Below are 22,032 nucleotides of genomic sequence, written 5' to 3'. Positions count from 1 at the left end.
ACGTAGTGAAATCATGAGAAATGGGAGAAGAGAGGGAATCCAGGGAGAGCAGAGACAGTCATAGACCATTTAGAGAGAGGGAGTCTGGGATTTAGTAGTGAGTGTTTTGTCATTCTCTGTGAAAAAAAAACAAAAAAACAAAAGCTCAAAAGGGGGTGGCTTTCATTCGGCAGCGAGTTCACGCCTGGGTGCACACGCTGGCCTGAGAATCCATGCGTTAGTGTCTCTTTTTCCTTGTTCTGCCTCCTCTTACAGCGTGCGAGGAATCACACTCAGACAGACATGCAATCAGCAGCAAATTGTAGTGGACTGGAGCAGCATTGTTGTTGGAGACAGGGTTCTGTCGAGCCCAGTCCTGGTGCCCAAGTGGTGCCGGGAGGGGAGGAAGGGAGGGGATGGAAAGATGGAGGGAGGGCAGTCATTAACACGGACAGAAGAGAGTCTGTACTGGTGTGGGGGAATAACAACAGGCCCGGACTGGCACGACCACACTGGCTCTGTGGTCAGCAGCGGGCAGAGAGACACTGAGGGCTCTGCGTTGAAAGAGTGACTGTGACAGCTGCTTCAAAACAGAGGAAAAGCTGTGTGTTTTGAGTGCAAGAATGTGGTGTTTTGAGTGCGAGCAAAGCAGTACAGTGAGTGTGTGTGTAATCTGAGGTCAGGGGACAGGATATGAGCGTTACCCCACCCTGTTAGTGCGCTGCCAAAATCGTCTCCCTGTGTCTGTCTAGAGAAAGAGGAATGTGCTGATTGGAGAGCGCCGCACTAACAGAGAGGGCCAACTGGCCAGGAGAGCTAGCTCATTGGCCAAAAACTCCCCTGAGGTGCAGGAAGCAAATTTATCTGTGTGTGTGTGTGTATGTGTGTGTGTGTGTGTGTGTGTGTACAGCTGGTGCAGGTGAAGGGGTGCTACAGCACACAGAGGAATGAATGCTGAGTGTGCCTGAAGTTGTGGCATTGCAGGCCTTCTCTGTGAGATGTGTGTCAGTGTGTCAGTCCGGGACTGCGTGTGTGTGTGTGTGTGTGTGTGTGTGTGTGTGTGTGTGTGTGTGTTTGTTGTCCAGGCATATGACGGACCTGCTCCATATACAGTGGAAGAGGCAGGGTGTTTAGTAAAGTGTGCTCGTGTAAAAGTGTCCCTTAGGTTCATAAATTCAGGGACGAAGTCCATCTGATTTCTATAAGCAATCATCATAACCCTTCCTCCTGTCACCCTTTTTAAAGTGTGCCTTTATCGACTTGGTTGTGTAAACAGGACAGCTGTCACAGAGCTCATTCGAGACAAGATGAAAGTGACCCTGTGGCTCTTCCTTTAAACTGCCGCTGCTGACCTCTGACCTCAGGACAAGCCAGGCAGAGGGCTGATCCCTTCACAGCTGATGGCCAAGGGTCACAGGGAGGTAAACACGCACACGAACACACACACACACACACCAATAATTAGAGCGAGCTGAAGCATATTCTGACATAAAAAGGTTTTACAGTCTAAGTCATGCACACAGGCATTACTGGCCACTTCAGTGTTTAATCTGTGCTGGTCTGATCTGGCACGTTTGAGCCTTTTGTGTTTGTGCAGCTCATTTGTGATTTATTTATGTGCTGTGCATCCATCCACCATGATGGTTGAAGCCATTAAATTATATAACTCCAGATTTCTCAACCTCTAGCCAAATGCTGATTAAACTGTACAATTACAACTGAGGAGCTGTTGTTTAGAGATGGAAGAAGTCAACCGAAGCATTCAGTTCACTCTGTTTGATGTCAAGTGTTTTAACATGGTGGTGGATTTATAATGATATTAGCGTCTCGAACATCAGGAAGAAGTCTCGTGTCCCATTGTAATGTTGAATCATCTGACTGGCCGACTGTAGCTGACACACTTTTCTCTGGTTGCTATAAACAAAGCAGGGACTATTTGGCTTTCTAAAAAAAATCTAAAGAGGAACACTAATTTCACAATGATGGTGATTTGGTGCTGAGTAATAGAGGTCAGTCAGAGAGGGTTGGGGAGGAACGGCTGAGGTCATGGTTATAAGAGCGCCACTGTGTTTATGGGGAGGAATACACAATGAAGCACCAATGAACTGGGACAAATCCTCACCAGAAGCACATTAAACCTTACACAGGCCTCCAGGCCATTGAGCAATGGCTGAAATTAATATTGGAAGGATTTTTTGAAAGTATGTGTTCATAATATGAAAGAGCAGCTTAATTCTCAGGTACAATTCCCAGACATTTACATAAAACTTTTAGACTTTTTAACTGATATTAGTGGGCTCTGGAAAAACTGTTCTTAATTTTAGAAAACGCTCCGGTGCCCGAGGGGCTTGGTGACGCACTTTTTAATGACACAATATTTAATCTGTCTCGTGTCCAGAGAACATTTTCTTCAATGAAAAACCCACCAGCAACAATGGAATCATATACCGAAGCACTGAACACGAGGAGGCAACCCAGGTCACAGCCGGGCTAATGTTTCCTCTCTTAAGACAGAAGGATGAGCTAATAGTTGATGCTAGCAGACGGGAGAGAGTCTGGACTGGACAGTTAACACCCATCCATCCACCAACCTGCCCGCACACACACACACACACACACGAACACACACACACACGAACACACACACACACGAACAATCAGATTAAAGACAGTAAAGTCCATGTGCAGAGGTACAAGATTTGTGCTGTGTGTGTGGTGGAGTACTGAATGGCTTTAGGAATCAGCTGATTAGCCTCCAGGCAGCTCACAGCTTACGTAGACGACTCAGTGATCATGTAGAAACAAGTCCCCCCCCCCCCAATTCTAGGTTAAATTACCAAACGGAAGTGAGTCACTTTTTTAACTTCTCTGTTAAAGTTGTTTCTATAATACCAATGAAAACTGATGTCATATCATAAAATAGGCTTTGTGTTGTTGTGGTTTAAACATATTAAGTATGGGCCTCTGTGACCCCCCAACCCCAGCCCTCCATACCAAAACCACCAACTGAGAGCGCTCTGTAATTACTGCGGGCAGATTAGCCTGGTGGCATCCAGCTCTGGAAGGAAGTGGCATGACTGTTTTTTTAAGCACCCACAGTTTCTACTTGCATCACAGTATCAGTTCCTTTCCGTGCTCACGCACAGGCTGCTACATCTAACAAGTTACTTACAAACACATGACTGTCAGCATACATAAACACACTTCAGTGAGGTTAACTACCCAGATTACATAGATATAGGTAAATAAAACCTCTCTTTCACATTGCGAGAATCATCCAGCGTTTGCATTTGTGGCTCCATCCTAATCTGTAATCTGAGATTACATCTAGCCTAACAGATTACATCTCTCCGTCTGGACATTGGTGTGGACTTGTTAAAAAGATACGTGATAAAAAATATCTGAGCTGATGTGTGGGACCTGTGAGGTCATCGTTGTGAGACTGATTTCGATCTACACAGAGCTGTCTTTGTTTATCAGTCTGCGGAAAACATGATGCTAACATACAACGCTGTTACAACTACATCTGACGAGAAACAGTATATGCTCTACTCCTGCAGGGTCTTAGTGTGCAAATAAGAGCAAGGAAACACAGCTCAACCGCAAACTAAAATACTTCCACCAACAGCCGCAGAATTTACATTTACATGTAAATACACATAAACACAGGGGCTGAGAGAGAGCTAACGTCACCCACAGGATCTTATTTATAGAGACTCAGAGCAGAAAACAACAGGCAGATTGTGCAGAGAACATGGGTGATAGCAAGTGGCAGGAAATGCAAATGAATGAGTCTGAAACCAGGGCTGTTTATTGGGACCTGGTCAACAGTTTAAGGACATTTTGGAAACTATCCACAGTCCAAGCTCTAAAATCAACTTAGAAAAAAATAATGAAAAATATGTGATTTCTTAAGATATTTACTTTAAATATTACAATCTCAACATGTTAACAAAGAATACCATTAGAACATTACTTTCTAGGCTGTGTACACACATTTGCAGGGTAATGACACTGTGTGAGATGATGCGAAAGATGAGAAGTGCCTTACACCTGGAGAGTCTGATGTACCTGAGAGAATGAGACGACGGGTGTATCCGTTAATGTTTTTCATTAAGTCTGCTGGTATATCACACTGGTCCAGACTAAAATATTTCAAAACTATTCTAGTCTATAAAAAGTCAAAAAGTTGTGAATAATGACAATAACAATCACCAAGCTCCAACCAGTCCTCAACTCAAACTCATTCAGTTTACTATCATTGAAGATGAAGGAAACCAGAAAAAGAAATAATATGTAAGAAGCTGAAAAAATTATTCAAACCCTCAGAAGATCACTATAGTTCTAGAGCCACCAGTAGAGCCATCAGTTTAATTCAGCCTCACAGAGTGGAAAGTACAGCTGTAGTGAAAAACTAAACATTCACTGTCATCGAGCTCAGTATTAATTACAAATGTAATCATTTTCATATGGGAAAAAAGCATTGAGCTGGTATTTACTCTCATTTTATTTTGTGTTTTGAGGATGTTATTTATCTTCCTAAGCTTTTTTTTAGTCAAATGAAGAATGGGAAACATTAATGGATGTAAAGTTGATTGAGGAGTTGGAGCATGACAATTGCCAGGAAACTGAGAGAGCATTAACACCAGTTTTTTTTTTATCAAAACTGTTTCCTGAAATCTAAGTATTTCAATGTTTTTTCTTAGTGTATCAGCAGCTCAATCACAGCTATCAAATATTAGCAAATCAGTTCTCACTCGAGGGTTATTTTGTTCATGCCTGAAGACTGATTCAAACAACTGCACGTAGGCCTCCCACATCCAAGACCAATGTTTTCCACTCCATAAGTAGGCCTGTGATTCCTCTGGGACCCCGCTGGTCCATGTGGGGGTTTTCAGGCAGACAAGGAGGATGAAGTGATCTCTGTATGACTGAAGCAATCTCCCGGACGGCTGAGAAAGAGGTTGGGGGAGTATAATTTCTCTTGACAGAATCTCAATTCCCAAACAAGAGAGATTGGGTTTGTCTTTGGTTGCTTCAAGGTTGGAGTAGTTAACCGCCTCGTCAAATCATGATTAGGTACGACAAGGCTTTGTATAGTGGAGGTTTTCTTAAAAGATACTGTGGCATATCCTGATATCGCTGGAATATCTTGGGTTTTTGTGGTATAACAGTTTTCCAGTATCCTCCAGCCACGGGATAGAATTACTTTATATACACATCACATCTTTTGTATCACCATCATTATTTAAAGTTTTGTTTGTTTTTTTGCTGAGCGGCCATTTTCTTCTGCTGCTGGTTGCTGTGGAAGATCATATTACTGGAATTTTCTTGAGAAAAACTCACTCTTGAGAAAGAACCGATTTTTCGGATGTTACCATATCTAAATCACTGTGTGGAAGTATGAGGTAATAGTCTATAAACCACTTACAACCATTATGCATACTGCAAAAAGAGCAATGTAGGATAACTGTGAACACATAAACATATTGTCATGGATCTAGTCAACTTTAAGAAATAATTCACTTCTAGGCTGTATACTAAAATTCTGTTATAGAGAAGGGGGCTATCATTTTAGAGAAGTTTAATCTAAAACAAAAAACCAAAAAAACATTGCGTTTGTACAACAGTGAAGAGTATATCTATCTCAAATCTGTGGGGTGAACTTGTGGAGTGGTTTGGATATGGAGTTAAAACAAAGTGCAAATATTAATCAGTTCAAAAAGATAGTAAGAGGTATATGTTGAATACTGGGGTTGTGAATACATTTGGGATACTTGTTTTAAATGATATATGAGTTAATGGAAGAGTAGTGAGAAAGAGTTAGGAAGTTATAAATGTATACTTCCTGTTCCCTTTTAAACATTGTTATTCTTGTTTTGTTTGTTTTCTTAATCTGTTTTTTTATTCTCATGTTCGAAATAAACTAACTCAAAAAGAGAAGACAGAAACTGATCTGTATGTGAGTGCAGATCCCTCTGTGGTCTTAGGTCTTACTATCTCAGATGTGTAGCGCCTGACTGTGAAATGACTGTAGACGCTCAAACGGAGTGAGAAGTGCAGAGGATGTAACAGCAGGTGTGGGTAGAACTAAAAAAACTGAAAGTGAAACCTTGTGAGGGACACTGATAGGATAGCAGCAAGGTAACGGTAACGGATTAAAGGAAACTGAACAGAAAGATTAAAAAAAAAACAGACACAAAAACAAACATCTGCTCAAAATGCACAAATCCATACGTATCAAAGCCACTGTGTTAATACCCTGAATGTGAGGTAATCACACCTTCCTTCAAGCTGTTAAGCTTCACCAACACCCACATCACCACATCCAAGAAACACGTGCATACATATGAACAAACACACCCACACACCCATAAACACACTGGCTATTTTTCAGTTCAACCCTGACTCAAGCACACAATCATTTCATCAGATCGGACCTTCCTGTAACGGACAAAAACACTTCAGTTCAATTGTGTTAGCCGCCCTGAGATCAAAATTAAGATTGTGACCACTATAAAGCACAAGTAACAATCCCACTCCTGGAGCTGGGGCACAATCAGACTCAACAGTCAGCATCCTGAAAGTTATTTTTGCCAAAGAAATAAAAATGTGTGTTCTTTCCGAGCTTTTAAGTATTAACATTGTGTTTTAAGTGCAGAGGGAGTATTGCCTGACTTCCTCCATTACTTGTATTACATGCATTGGCAGAGGCTGCAGTCCTGAGTCAGCTGTGTGACAACACTGAAGTCTGGATCTGGGGACAGTTACAGTATTGAAAGCTCATTTTGTGGCTCAGTGAGAAACCCGTACAGCAGACAGAGTAACATTCCCAAAAATGTCTCAACACAAACTGCATTTGTCTGTATGACACCCTATCAGTAATTCATGACTCTATAAATCACCTTTCAAAAAATCTGACACTCCCCTCTCATCTATGTTAATTTCCCGCACTAATTTAAGCCCTGGCATTTCCCCCGGTAATAACAGACATGTTTGACAATCTTGGGATAAAGCTGCCGTGCATTACTTCACTACAGTGATAAGACCTGGTGAATAACTGTAGATGGTTCACTGCTGAGTCAGACAACTGACGTCAACCAGGAACAAGTGGGCTGCTTATTAGTAACCAGTGAAGGTTAATAAAGTTTATACTTCTGTCTTCAGTCTATAAAACGCAATAAACGCAGGGGGCAGTTCACCATCATGTGTTTGTAGAATTAGGTATGAACGGTTGAGAGAGACCTCCTGAGATGAGAGGCCAAATCCCAGATTGATTTCTGGTCAGATTAGCGGGTTACCATGCCACTTACTGTACCCTCCACGGTAGGGATTACGTAATGTAGGGCTACATAATAATAATTGCTTAAAACCTTATCGAATTGGGGCTAATATTGAAGCTGAACAACAAACATGAAAACTTGGCCAGCGGTAGTCAAGAAAATGGTGTGTAACAAATGACATGTGTACACTACAGGTACTGTACGCTTTTATAAACAAACACAGCAGGGAAAGTACAGGTGTAAATAATAGAAAGTAATGATTGCTTAATTCCATTTAGCTGCTTCTGTTTCAATAGTAGATGGGATTACACATTTACTTTTTCTGCTACACCAAGTCAAAATGTTTACTGTGAAAAAGGCCTATCTGTGGTATGAGGACTTTCTCTTCTAGCTCATTTATTTGAACTATGACGGGAGTGTAACGAGGTCAGTAGACTGACTCTGACTTAATTCAAGCACTCTGTTAAGAAAAGAAAAACAGAGAAGAGACTTATTTAGACAGAGGCATCCTGGCCAGTGGACTGCATGACAGACCAGTGTTTCAGCATTGCTGGGTAACCAGAGTGCATTGAACAATGAAAGTAAGAGAGGGGTATCAGGTTTCACTCTGGCCGTGTTGTAGTGACGAGATAAGAGGGTCATGAGTGTGGGACAGACTTGACCTGAGGTTCAATGAGCCTTGTACCTCACCCGAGCTTAAATTACCCCTATGTTCCATCATATGTAGAAGTGATGCTCCTTTACTGGGCTTAATTGTTCATGGATGATGGTTTAAAAGAGGGCATTAATGTAGAAGGAAGACTGTTAACCAGGCGACTGACTCATTAAATCAATATTATGAGGTCATAACAAGGCATGAGTGGTCTTTGAGAAACATTCACATCCTGGAGTGTTGAGTCTACAGCTCACACTGAAACCCTACAGACGTTATTGCCTACGTTACACTCTGTGGACAGCTCATGGGCCTGACCTCCCACCTCCCACTGCTCACACTCATTAAACAGCCTGTCACTGGGACGGGAATCCATCGCTGCTCTGATGACGGCTCAACACTAAAGGAACGCACAAAAAGAAATAAAGGGTGGTGAAAAATGCTCCATCTAACTGCTTGTCAAGTTCTAAAATACACAAACCTTTGTGTCAGCAAAAACATTTCACTTCATGTGAAACTGAGGGTGCAAGGTCACAAGGGAGTGGGGGAGTGAGCGTTAGAAACAAGCTACTGACGGCTACATAGGCTGTAAGGCAGGTGAAAGTGGAGTGACTGAAGGAAAAGTGGTATGTTTCTGATACAACCTCATGAAATTACATCTGCACTGATGGAGACACATTTGAAAAACACACTGTGAGGACACCAAAAACACATCTTTTCAAAAAAATACAGATACATGTGATTTGATTGGAAACACCTGTGCATAATTCAATAGAAATCAAAAGATATTTGAAGGTTCTTCTGCTATTTTGGTATTTCAGCGTGCACATGAAGGATTTAGAAAATGATGTGGAAAATGCTCATCAGAATTTCAACTTTCAACACAAACAGTCTGAACAGGAAGTATTTTTTGGACAGCTTTTGTTCTTCAGCTTCTTTCTGCTTCAACATATTCAATTTGAAATAAGACAACTGATACTACATTCAAAGTGCCACACCTCAGTAGTAGGTTTACATCAATTTTGAAAGAGGTGTGGTGGAGATATAACCCTTTTAACACATAGTACCCAAAGTTTCGCGGTGTCAACTAGTGTGCACATATGAGTCTCAAGTTAAAGTAGAATTAAAATTAGTTAAACATTAAAATGAACTCTTAATTCACATGACTTTCTCACTTCTGCCATTTTGATAATAGTCAACAACAAGTCATCAATGTGTTGTCACTGTCTGAGGGAGCGTGCACAATAGAGGGAGGGCCTCCTACTGATAAGAGTTGGAGAAATAATGTGCACTGATATACTGTCACTACCCACAGTGGCATGTGGCACATCTTTAATGCCACAAACCCTCAAAACACTACTTCTATTCATGTAACATTATTATGGCCAAATCCAGCCCAACGCTGACCTTAACAACACAGATCAGGCTTCGAGGCAAACAACCAATTCTCCAGGAAATGATTAAGACTAGCTGGTCAAGAACCATAACTAGTTCCCAAAAAGTTTCAAAATACAAAAGAAAAAAGTTTCCATTCAATGTAATACGTGGACTTGCATCAGCCCCAAAGCCAGTGCTATTGACAGTTAGGGGGATGAAAAGGTTAAGCCACACCCTATTCAATGTGTTTTCATGGCCTTTGTGTTACCTCTTTCTCTGGGGAGTTGAATTAAAGGGGTCCACGACTACACGCCAAGCTCTAGCACAATGTGTTCTGAGGGGCCAAGAGGGGAGATACTCATCAGCTTGTTGAGGGGGTTTCCTGAGGACTTCTACTCACTGGGAATTTTCAATAACCCTTTGGCTCCACACAAGAATTAGGAAGAGAACTATTCAATCATGTGGCACAAGAAAGAAAAGAAAACAACTACCCAATAATTGACCGACAGAGAAAGTGTTGAAACCTTTATTGTACAGATGCAGCATGACTGCTTTAACCCTGAGCTCTGGTTTCCCATCAGCCCTTCCTGTGACGCAGGCCGCCACTTTCATATATAGAAACTGACCAGCTGCTAAGAAAATACCCTGTATCCTCCACACCCTCTTCAAAGGCTGTAATGATCAGCTGTGGCTGATCATCTGAAGAGCCAGAGTGAGAGACAGACTACAAAAGAAGGATAACAGACAGCAGGTTTATGATTGAGTTAATGTCCAATCATAGCTACGGTCACATGACAATCATTTTCAAATTCATTACCAATATTATTTCATTTCTGAAAGACAGAAAAAACGTCTTTGAAGATCAGAATATCAGAAATACTCCTTGAGCCTCCAAGCTTTGCATCAGGTCATTGTTAAAACAGACCTCACTTTCAAAACCTAGTGACCGATTGACATTTACAAGTGAGTTTTTAAACTGTTCAAAATGCAATTACTGACAAGCTAACAAGTCATCTAACCTCCAATATGGGTGTTAGCTAATTTGTTCACCAAGTTGTTATCATTGACTAAATAGATTGCAAATACCTCGCCTACAGACCAACAAATACAAAGTATGACTGATTTTAAAACAATTCCTTCATGATGTGTTCAAGGACGCTTTGACATGATATTTAAAATACAAGAGAAAAATCATTGTGTAAACAGGAACTGTTATTGAAAAATATAATCGAGAAGCCAAACATTTAACATGAACACAGTTAAAAGGATTGTTGTAGTTTCTTGTGTCACAACAGCTGCTGCTCTAATCTTCAACGTTCTGTTCCATGTAGGCTCTGTCCTCTAAGGCTATCATTACTGGAATGATCCCTCTCACGCCTGTGCAGCACTGAGAAATTTTAATCCATGTCCACCAGTGGAATGGACCCCACTTACGCTCTCACCTTGAGCATAAATAATAAAGACAGTGAGAGTTGCCTGAAGCAGCAAAGAGTGGACACTTTTGTCACTGTGGTCGAGGATGCTGAGCAGGTACATGACTCTTCTGCGTCAATGGAAATCTGGACATCCTGAACCCACCAGACAGGCTGGAGTTGAACCACCCCTTCCATCAACAAATCATGCAGGTTGGCCCTCGCTTTCCTCCCCTGGCAGCAACTCTTTGGGGTCCCTTTCTCCACTTCAACCTCCCTGCCAGTAACAGGGAGTCTCCTCCAAGAGCTCTTGGAGATCATTCGGAAGGCATCTTACTCTACTGATGGTACTGGAAGCCCCACCCCCTCATGAGATGAGCGGGGATTTTCTGATGGTCCAGACAGCCAGATGAGATCGATCCCTTGTGTCTTGTTTTCCTGCCATCAGGAAGTACCAGGAAGGCAGGCGGGGCAAAACCAAAAGATACAATCCTCTGCTGTGAGTGGATGCGTTTGCACTTCAGGAGAGGCATGATATGGAGACACCGACCAGTGTCATTCTTTCTGGCCCCTCAGTGGGATTTAGTTCTGGTTTTATGTGACATTTGGATTAGGTTTCGCTTAAGTTTCTGTCAGCCAAAATGACCCTGCTTTTACCTCTGACGTCTACAAAAAGAGTTAGTGATCTGTCTACTCTTTCTGTGCCTCCCTCATGTCTCAGGATCCAGGGAGAAGGCAGCTCAGCTATCATGCGTCCACACCCGGCTTTTACACCTAAGAGCATCGCTAGGTCACTCAAGTCAAGCAGGATTGCTCAGCTGTCACAGACTTTACATTATGATGATATTACAGATTCTTAAATCACTTTTCTTGCCTTAAGGAAAGTTTTACAAAATATAAAACCTCCATGGATCAAAAATTCATAATAGATAGTAATAATTTACCTTTTCTTGCAGTTTGAAGTGTCCTGTCAACAGTTTTACACATGTCTCTTTTTACATTTTTACAATGATGGTCTAAAGGAAAAATGCTTTTTGGGCCACAGGGGAATTTTTTTCGAAAAATTAGCTACATGGTGGAACCCTATCCAGCTCTTATAATACATCCATGTCCTCAGCACAAATCCGAGGAGGAAGCCGCATCTCATACCCTCTGCCCAGTGCGTACTAGGCCGTGCAACAGTACAGGTAACCCACGGTACGGTCCGTACCTCAGTTTTTGGTGGATTGGTCTAATAAGCTGCAACACACAGCTATAAGGACGTTGTGCTCTCATATGCTGCATTGATAGTCACACAAACACACACATACAGTCACTCACTAGCGCACACTCTTGCTTGCTCGATCCAGATTCCGGGAGATTGCAGCTCATTTGCGGGCGTCAGAGAGCCACTATCAATATACTCCCACGTGTATACAACGGAGAGACCAAAATTAACCCACACCGGAGATTTGAATGAAGCTAATGCTTCTTCAAACTTTTGTCTCTCAACTCCTCCGCTAGTGCTGGCCATGCCTCGTTGTTTTCTTTTTTCCACTTCTGTGTGTGAGTTGCACTTTGAACCCAGCTACATTTACAACGGTGTGAGAGGGGGTGAGTGGGTGGAGGCACAACAGTGATTGGACATTAACTCGCGGGGAGGGCTTTTCACCTGCCTGGACGCGCACGCACACACGCACACACGCACACACACACACACACACACACACACACACACACACACACACACACACACACACAGGACTGTAAAGCATCAATGCAAAATTAATTGCAAAACCGAAAACCCGCGGTCCATAAGGTCGTATTATTCCATGCAGAGCGGACCGAACGGTTCAATATTCTACCGAGTACTGTTGCATCCCTAGTGCGTACAGTGGCCTGCTACACACACAGCTGCCTTGCGCCATTCACTGCATCTATTTGTACATTTCAGAGAGTGATCTCAGGATTCCTCTGCCTGCACTGCGCCTTTCACACTGGCTGTGTAAGGCATATCTCTCCTCTGGGATGGATCTCCTGGAGCACCTCATAGCGCACTCCACAAAAGGAATTTCATCTTCCACAGTTTTGCACAGAGGAATGACTGTGGATATTGTGACTTGGTTTCTTGGTGTTACCCTTGTTTTTTCATTTGATTTTAACTTCGGGATGTCTCCCACTTTTCCATGACTTGCTTTGTACTGAGTGTTCTGTCAGAGTGACTGATAGAGGGATTCAGTTGTGCACTCTCCCTCCTGCTTATTGGTGCATGGAAAGCTGTCTTTTTCCCCCTCCTCTGCTCCTTGTGACACTTTTGGAGTGCGTAAACTTGGTCTCTGCATTCTTACATCAGTAGGCTGTATTTGCTCCCAGCCCTCATCCCCTCATGCTGTGCCTTAGGGGCTATTTGCAATTCTGTGATGCACCATTACGCATAGCGCAATGGCTGGGCATGTAGTGCCCCTTGTTTTGTTTCTCTTTGAAATAGGTGTGCGTCTGTGCTTGTGGTGCCACACGGTCCCAGTGTCGCATGGACCATATGGTGCTTCTTCCTCATCCCACTGGAGATAGCCTTAGTGGGCGAAGCCTATACAAAATAGAACCTTACATTTTGTGAGTATAGACGCAGCCCACTAAGTGGATCCACGAGTAGCTAAAAAAACTGTTTTGGGGGTCAACTGTCTCCTCTAAAGGTGAGATTGTGAGTGCAGTCCATCCTGCAGGTCGTTGTGGACTAATATTTCTCAGTGCTGTGCGGGAATGCAAGACATAAACTCCCTGGCGTCAGAGGGTAACACCTATAATCAAAGAATCTGGAGTTACAGTATGTGACTAACATTTCTCACAAAAAGTTGGACATATCAACAGGTGAGGTTATTAAGCATTTCCTGATTGCACTTACATTACCAAATAATAACAACATGACACATGAATTTGACCAAATATTCAAGGTAAGGAAGGTCCCTATGTTGATTTTCAAAACATATTGACAATGTTAACTTTAAACAATTTGTAGGTTGTAAAAAAAAAAAAAAAACCTACACCACCTACACCAATGGTATGATGCTTTAACAATTAGCACACCGATAGCAACTTTCTTCATGGATCAGTCAGCAGGCAGATCGGCCTGTGAAGGTCAGTTTCCCAACAGGCTGTGGTATTTCACACACAACCCACTGGCATAACAGTGACCCACATGTAGCACCCAACCAGACAGTTGGTTTATTGGATGTGGATGTGTTTGCCACTGGCTGCTGTCTTCTAGCCAGAAACATTAACCTCAGCGAGAAAGGAAAACACACAATTAGGAGTGACTCTTTGGGTCTTTAAGAGGGTGGCCTCCACTGCAATAATGGTGCTGCTTTTGTGTCAAAGAGATGCTTGTTTTTTCCTCCTAAAGGCATGAAAGCGAATTTGTCTTGCCAGCCAGGTCTATTTATATTCACAAGAGCATTCTTCAGCATTAGCACAGTCACATGGCCTGCCGGGCGGTGGATATAGTCTAGCGATAGACTGGAGGGGCTCTGCATCAGCTCTCACACTCTAACTACAACGAAAAACACAACACTGCTTGATTTCTCAATCACTACCAATGAATTCATCATTTAGCCTGTGAGCATACATCAGTCAACATTGTCTGGTGTGTCACAGCCTGTGCCACTGACTACATGACTGCAGGCCACAAAAGCACTGAGTAGGGAAATTGCACCACACAACGTCAGAGAGGAGCTTCACCGTCGCCTTCAGCAAAGTTGAAATTACAGGTTGAATGGAGATGAGTGTTGTGCAGTCTGCCAGAAAGGGTCTGATATCATAAAATCCCCATTCACTCTTCCCTTATGATGAGTCACAGTTTGCATCACACCTATCAACTCAGTAAAAAGCACAGTGAAACGGGAGCCTGAAACTGGTTCTTTCACTTTGTGGTGGATGGATATGCCCCGGAGAAGAGGACACACCTAATTACAGTGAGTCACGGGTCTACAAGACAGAATACAGGCTTGCCTAGTCTGTAAACATGTCATATATTTAAACGCTGTTAGCTTAACTTGACATACATAAGCAGGCTTCATATGACATTAGTGTTAATGTTTTATGTAATGTGTGATTTTATTCACAGACTGTAGGGAAGTTCTCCATTAACTCCACAGGAAGGTCAGAGCAGAAGGTCAGACACAGAAAAGCATATTTCAGCAGCAGAGTCCTGCTCAAGGGTACTTCAGCAGAGTGGATGCTTACTAACAGAGGCATTTCAACAACTATTCTTCAGGATAGGCACTCTACATGCTAAACTATTCCACTTTTGCATGTTTTCAATGTGTCATGTTAGATTTCCACACCATAGTAAAACCAAAGTCCTCACATTGGTGCTTTGCAATGATTATATATATAAGCTTTTGGTGAATTAATACTGTGACAATATGATCATACTGTTTTATCATTTCAAAAACTGCTGTTGTCAATTATATTCATTCCAGCAAACTGAAACATACACACAAAATATACAGGAGGAAAAAACTAGATCTTACTAATTGTGTTGTTTTCAGGCTAACAGAGCATCCCAACAGTACCTGACAACACATGTGAGCTTGCTCAACAAGTTCTGCTGTGGAAGAAATGTTCAGGTCTTGAGGGCTGATGAGTGGGAAGTCAATACATCTCCTGGCACTGATACAAAGAAGTCAGTTTGTCATTTTTCTGTACATGCCTCAACCCTTACCTGTGGAGCGTTAAGAAGTCACGCACACCAACCACACACACCAACACAGCCACCCACACCTCTCCGTGAGGGTGCCCTGGTATTTAATGGGAGCATGTGAATAATTCAGCCCAATACAGGCCAGAAGGAGGAAGATGGACCGCAGCCATCATTAACTATTCACAGAAACAGTATTATGTCACATACACACATTTGCATGTTCAAACATAGTGTATACACACAAACACACATTAAAAAAGACCTGTGCCAAAAGTACCCAACCATCTGCTTTGGCCTAAGGCCTCAGCCCCTGAAGCTACGAGGAAGATGATTTGTGCTTTCTCGACTCTGACCTGCACTGCTAGCTCTGCACTACGAGTTTGAGGAAGTGTATCTCATAATAATATGATAATACAACCAATATATCCAAGCAGAGAAAAGAGGCTTGATATGTCAACACTACAGACCACTTCAAGTTCATTCAAATGCTGTGAGAAATTGAAGAGAAGGTTCAAAACGTCAAGTAGATCCTTCTACATCTTAAGTACTGTGGTTGTTGTGTCTGAATAAATAATCTGTTTAATTTTTACTAAAAGTGTCACAGCACGAGATCAAACAGGGCCTGAAATTCATTTTTTTAAATAGGGGGGAATTCCCCCCTTAAATGCTTCATATAAGAGGGATTTTACTTTGTTAGGGGGGGGGGCAGTAGGCCACATCTTGTCCTATTCTTACCACAGATTGTATTTTGTCACTTTCCTCCAATTTAAGGTATTCTCTGAACTATATTATATAGTAATTAGTTATTTAGTATATACTTTAGTAGTTTTATTAGCGCACAGTCACCTGCAACTTCATTAGGAACTAGGGGTGTGACGAGATCTGGTGCCACGAGAAATCTCGTCTCGTCTCGATCTCGTGAACCCAGTATCGTGTCTCGTCTCGTCTTGTGAGCTGAGTGTATCGTCACACCCCTATTAGGAACACATGTGCAACATAATTCAATCCAATACAACAGCTCTGCTATAAATTCTGCTTTTTTTGAAGTTGAACTTGGATGCATTACATTGAATGGTGTACTTAATATTTTGCTCTCCTCATGTATGTTAATGGAGTGCACAAAATATTAGGAACACCATTCAATATAATGCACCCTAATACACCACAATCACTCAATAATTAACATAAAGCAGAATTTTCACCTTCTTGTCAAAAAATGTATAAACTTCATAAATGTACAATTTATAGCAGAGCTGCTGTATTGGATTAAATTAGATTGCACAGGTTAAGCCAGTGAGTCTTATATAGTTGACTTATTCTCTGAACTATATTTTATAGTAATTACTAGGGATCCTTGATATTGACTTTTCTTCCGATATCCGATATTCTGATATTGTCCAACTCTTAATTTCCAATACCGATATCACCTGATACCGATATATGCAGGCTTTTTACACCAAAACTGTTAACAACAGTCGCCCTGCAGTAAGCAACGCTGGAGAAGTTGGTTGAACTTTAATATACATTGCTGTAAATGTGTGCGGGAATTTCCCACATTATAAGTGTTAAGATTTGCGTGAATCAATTAAATTGTGCGCAATACCTGCAATACATGCGCTGAAATTCAGGCCCTGTCAAACACAACACGTCTTGTTATATTTTTGAAAATGATGACACTGTGTTTTAGAAAAACACTAGGAAAACATTTGACTCAATGAGATAAACATTAGTTTGACTTTTAACATGTCATTTTGAACCTTCCTGTAAATAGCATGACGGGAAGTTGTAAAGTATTCTGTAATTGCAATGTTCCTGGTTCAATTTGACAGGGGACATTTGCTGCATGTCACTACACACCCTCTCCTTCCCCTTATTTCCTGTCCCTCAAGACTGTCAAAAGCAAAAAAATACTAAATTAATCATCTTTAAAATGATGCATGTTAATGAGATACTGCTGGGCTTATTATAGCAGCATTCGCTTTGACCATACAGCCTACTTGTGTTTGCAGGATAAATGCACTAACATCTGATAAATCTGTTGATAACACGTATAGTGGCAGGCCTTTAAGAGCCAAATCTGTGACATACATTAATTTTGGTACAGATTTCAGTTTTACCATCAGTGTGAACGGCCTCAATTCCTCTTTTCTTGTAGACCTCCACCCTAAAATCACAGCTCTGCACTACGAGTTTGAGGAAGTGTATCTCATGGCTGTAATGGTCTCAGAATAAGCGCTTTGCCTGACTACTAACAAAAACAACAGTTGGCTGCTTATCTCATTCATAAATAATACAGAGACAGAGGAGATGCGTTCTCAAGGATACATCAGGCTTTGCCCTGCATGCTGTCTCTGATGGCTAGGGGTCAGGAGGATGGATGGCTGATACAGACTGGGTCCATATTAGTGCTGTCATTCTCTGCTGAGGGCTGTCTTTTAATATACAAATGAGTCCAGCCTGCTTCTGCTGCATCTAAAAGTTAGTCTGGCTGGTTAACTGGATTACTGGCCTAGAAAGGAAGCAACTGGCAATAATCTGCACTCTCTGTGGTCACACAATGATCAGACATGCAAACAAGCTGTTAGACTGTATTTACATACTGTACACACAAGCATGAAAACACATGAAAAGGTGTTTAGAAACTTTTAAGTACGAGGAAATGGTAATCATCTCAAGTTGTGTTTTCCTTGGCTTGGACCACCAGTCAGCTTGTGTCAGCAACATTATGCTTCTGTATAACTTACTTGACAGATAGTGAGAATTGTCAACCAGGTAGGCTAGTTATTAGAGAGGAGAACCGGATATGACCTTATAGCCCTGGCCCAGCTGAGAGATGACAGGGTAAGAGGGGGTGAACCACTCCCGGCAGTAGTACACACTACACGTCATATTCTCAAGTATGACCAATCACCAGCCCCTCCCTCCTCTTCCTATGGAGGCAGCTCATTCCAACTTGCACACAAAGACCGAGTTCAGCTGAATGGCCTAAATGGCAGCAGAGCTCCTGGCCACGGCGGCTCAGACCAGCTGAATGGTCCTCATTGTGTCCCCATGGTCACAGGGGGCTAGCAGAACTGGGTTGTTTTTTAAGAGACCATTTGGCAGGCCTGTGTTCTTATCCGAGCAACGCAGGAACAGGCATTTCCACTTGGAGGGCTGGTATGGACTCAAGAAAAATAGCCTAGAAGGTTGTGACATGCCGCATGCAGTCACACACAGACGAGCTGGCTTGGGTGCACATGAACCTAAAATACTGCAAACATCCAAATATTTTGCTATCATGGCTGATTGGGACATTTTTTCATCATTCTCAATTGAGGGCTGCAAACCAAAAAGCACTGAGCCCATTATATTGTCAGTTAACAAATGAACTGTATTAATTACTGCAAGTAAGTTTTGAATAATGATGTGAAGTAAAATCAATGACTAATGGGAATGAAAAAAGTGCCTAATAATCATCAAATAATGAAAAAGCCTCAGATGGGTGATATCCAGTATCACTGTATATGTAATTATATATATATCAATATAGATTGTAATGTAATACATTTCCTGTAAAATCAATTGAGAAACTGTAAATGGATGTCTAATTACATATTTAAGTAATTTGTCACATTGATGCAACATCATGTAAGAGTGAAATTCAGCCATAAAACCCAATACATTCCCAATCATTGATGTATAACAACCTTGCTAACGGGACAGTTACCACAGTATGAACAGTAAGATTAGACCTCCATCTATCACTGACAATAAATATATTGTCATATCAACCACCCATTAAATAACATTAAACGATATGGGCGGTCAGCCTGTAATGTCAAAAGTACACCCAATGTAATTGACTGGCTAAAACCTTCAAAACCACCAATATAACTCTTTAATAGACCAGACCAACATACTAAATGCTGGTTTATAACCTGAATAACACTTTAACCTTAGAGATAAGTCAGCTCTTAAAACATCTGCTGACGCACAAATAATATAACAGTATACTTTCAATATTGGCTTACATGAGCTATAAAAGGCATTATTAGTGTCACTCCAGTATACTTAGAGCTAGAGATGTATTTACTTAAAAATGTAGTATCGGGAAGTATCGGTATGGGGTTTTTATAACCAATGTTTGTTCTGTAGGCTTCAGCATTTCCGAGCCTGCATGAACACAACATGGGACATTTACCGGCGCACACTTGATGACGTATAACAACAACACGCTACACTCATGGGTTGCTAACTGTGGCTAACCATGGCTAAAAAGTTCATAGTGTCCACCGCCATGTACACGAACACACAAACCAGAAACAAGGTTTACCTCCTCGTTGTCATTTTCTCTGTTATGTTTTCGGTGAGTCGCTTCTGTGACGTCACCGTCAGAGTCCGGTGGGTCCTATCTGGGTCCTACTCTGCTATGTAAACACAACAGCTGAGAGGACTGAGTGAGAGGACGTTCCTGTGAAGGTCCCTTCTCCAGAAATGGGGCTTATGTCTGTGGTTTGGAACTATCTCCCAAGTGTGTCCTACGGATAGTTAAATATGGCAGTGCCATATTGGCACTTTTTTCCATAACTTAAATGGAAGTTGTTCTCTTATTTTGCACAGACAGTGTTTACATTTGACCATGTTGCATTTATGTATGCATCCAGTGGGGCATCACAATACAATTAGGCATAATGTGTTAATTCCACAATAGGAGATATGTTGTGTTTTGCCTGCATTTATCAGTATCGGGTGATATCGGTATCAGAAATTAAGAGCTGGACAATATCGGAATATCGGATATCAGCAGAAAAGCCAATATCAAGCATCCCTACTTAGAGCTAATAATAATTATTTGTGTTTTCCATTAGAGTATGAAACATAACTGTCAAATACAGAACCAAAGTCGATGTTTTAAGGCATGATTACAGGAATGACTGAGACTATTAACCAGCATTTGTATTGAGGCTCTTGCAAGAATCCATATCAATACTATCACAGCACCTACAATAACCAATCGTGGGTAAATCGACAATGACTGCAGGACAATTGGATTCAGTCTCCTCAGCTGGGGGAATATGGCCCAGGTGCCATTAGGCAGTAGAAGGGGGGATACTGTCAAGGATGTGACTGTGTGTGTCAGTGGGTGTAGAGGAGGACAGCTGCTTGGGGGATGGGTTTGATTTATACTATGTGTTGGATGGATGAAGGAATCCTTCACATGTGTGTAAAGTACAATAAATAGACAAGTCCATCATCCTTCTCTATGAGCAGCCACATTGGCTAAATACACACGTCTGACACAAACCTCACATGATTTGTCCATCACTAGACTAAGTGTAGTGTAATGCAGTGAGCTGGGCAGGTAGGTAGTTAACCTATAATTCAAGTAATAGCATGTTTACACAGGTTCACATTGTAATGTTTTTTCAAATGAACGCCAACAGTCACACATTGGTAATCAGTAACAGTCATTCACAACAGACTGTATATTCATATGAAAGAGAGCAGGTGATGACTGTAGGCCTCTTATCATTAACAACTCAACACTGGTCACCATGACTCACAGTTATAATCCAATAAAAAAAAAAAAAAATCCTCTGAATTGAAACCTGATCACAGACAGTATGTAAATGCTCTCATAGTGTCTAACGGGAAGGCCATGTGGTCACAGATACATCTAAATTCCCACCATGTGAAAAAGTAATAACCAAAATGACAGGAGAAAAAAGGATCAAGCCCAGATGTCCACATTGCCTGTAGCCATCTCTGTCTGTCACACAGCCATGACTTTGACATTCACTCACACAGAAACATGTCTTTACATCGAGGTTTAGCTTTTAAATGAGCCTCTCTGTGCTATGAGATAATAAAGGCAACAGGGGGAGATGGATGAAAGCCTTTTTCTCCTCCTGCTGCTTGTCAGACACTGCTAGCTTATGTGCTCACATCCTGTGTTAGCATGAAATAAGCTAACTTAAATGGCGTGTGCTCACATTCAGTTTATTAGCAGCGGAGGATAGAAAAAGAGAAGGAAAAAGCTACCGGTGTAATCGATTAGCTTACACAAAGCTAGCTTGGATGTCTGCTGTAGCATCATCCCCCCTCCCCTCCTTTACCTTCAGACAGCTCCAGATCCAACTCCGCCAACTGGTCTCTAACCTCCTTTGGCAGGGCGGACAGATCCACGCCGCGGTCTGCCATGACTCCGACTAACAGGAGCTCAGTCTAGCTGAAAACACGCCGGGCCGTCGTGATTGAGTGTAGAAAAAAATAAAAACAAGACGCCCTCCCTCAAGACACCAAACAAGCATCAGAGTGGGAGAGACGGTCCATCCGCACGGCTGGCCCCTCCGCCATAATGAGGGAGAAAAAAACTCACCGACGGCAAACCGAGTCGTCACGTGACCGCGCTTACCTCGCCTGTGCATTAATTCACCGCATCTAGAGAGACCCGCTGAAACCATAACCGGAGGCTCCCTCTGGCGTTTCACACGCAAAAACACACCTCTGCTTCACTCTACTATATCCGGGGGGTCCAAAGAAAAATGGGGAATCATTTATTTTTATATTATGTTTTTGTCCATAAGTTAGACTACATAATGACAGAAAGTAGACTATTTTTTGCAAAAATAAAAAGGGTGTCCTGATCTACTTTGTGTCAGTTTAGGG

General features: G+C 41.9%; 1 protein-coding gene across 1 annotated transcript in view; it reads right to left on the bottom strand.

The window, feature by feature from the left end:
* Positions 1 to 21,703, bottom strand: part of dip2ba (disco-interacting protein 2 homolog Ba) — a 41,057-nt gene extending 19,354 nt beyond the window's left edge. Inside the window, exon 1 of the mRNA XM_053317542.1 lies at positions 21,480 to 21,703. Coding sequence (XP_053173517.1) covers positions 21,480 to 21,564 — 85 coding nt within the window. The 5' untranslated portion in view covers positions 21,565 to 21,703. The remainder of the gene's footprint in view (positions 1 to 21,479) is intronic.
* Between the last annotated feature and the right edge of the window lie 329 nt (positions 21,704 to 22,032).

Source organism: Scomber japonicus, chromosome 4, assembly GCF_027409825.1.
Source record: "Scomber japonicus isolate fScoJap1 chromosome 4, fScoJap1.pri, whole genome shotgun sequence".
Lineage (NCBI taxonomy): Eukaryota > Metazoa > Chordata > Actinopteri > Scombriformes > Scombridae > Scomber > Scomber japonicus.
The sequence above is the reverse complement of the archived record's forward strand: the minus strand, read 5'-3'. Positions and strand labels throughout refer to the sequence as shown.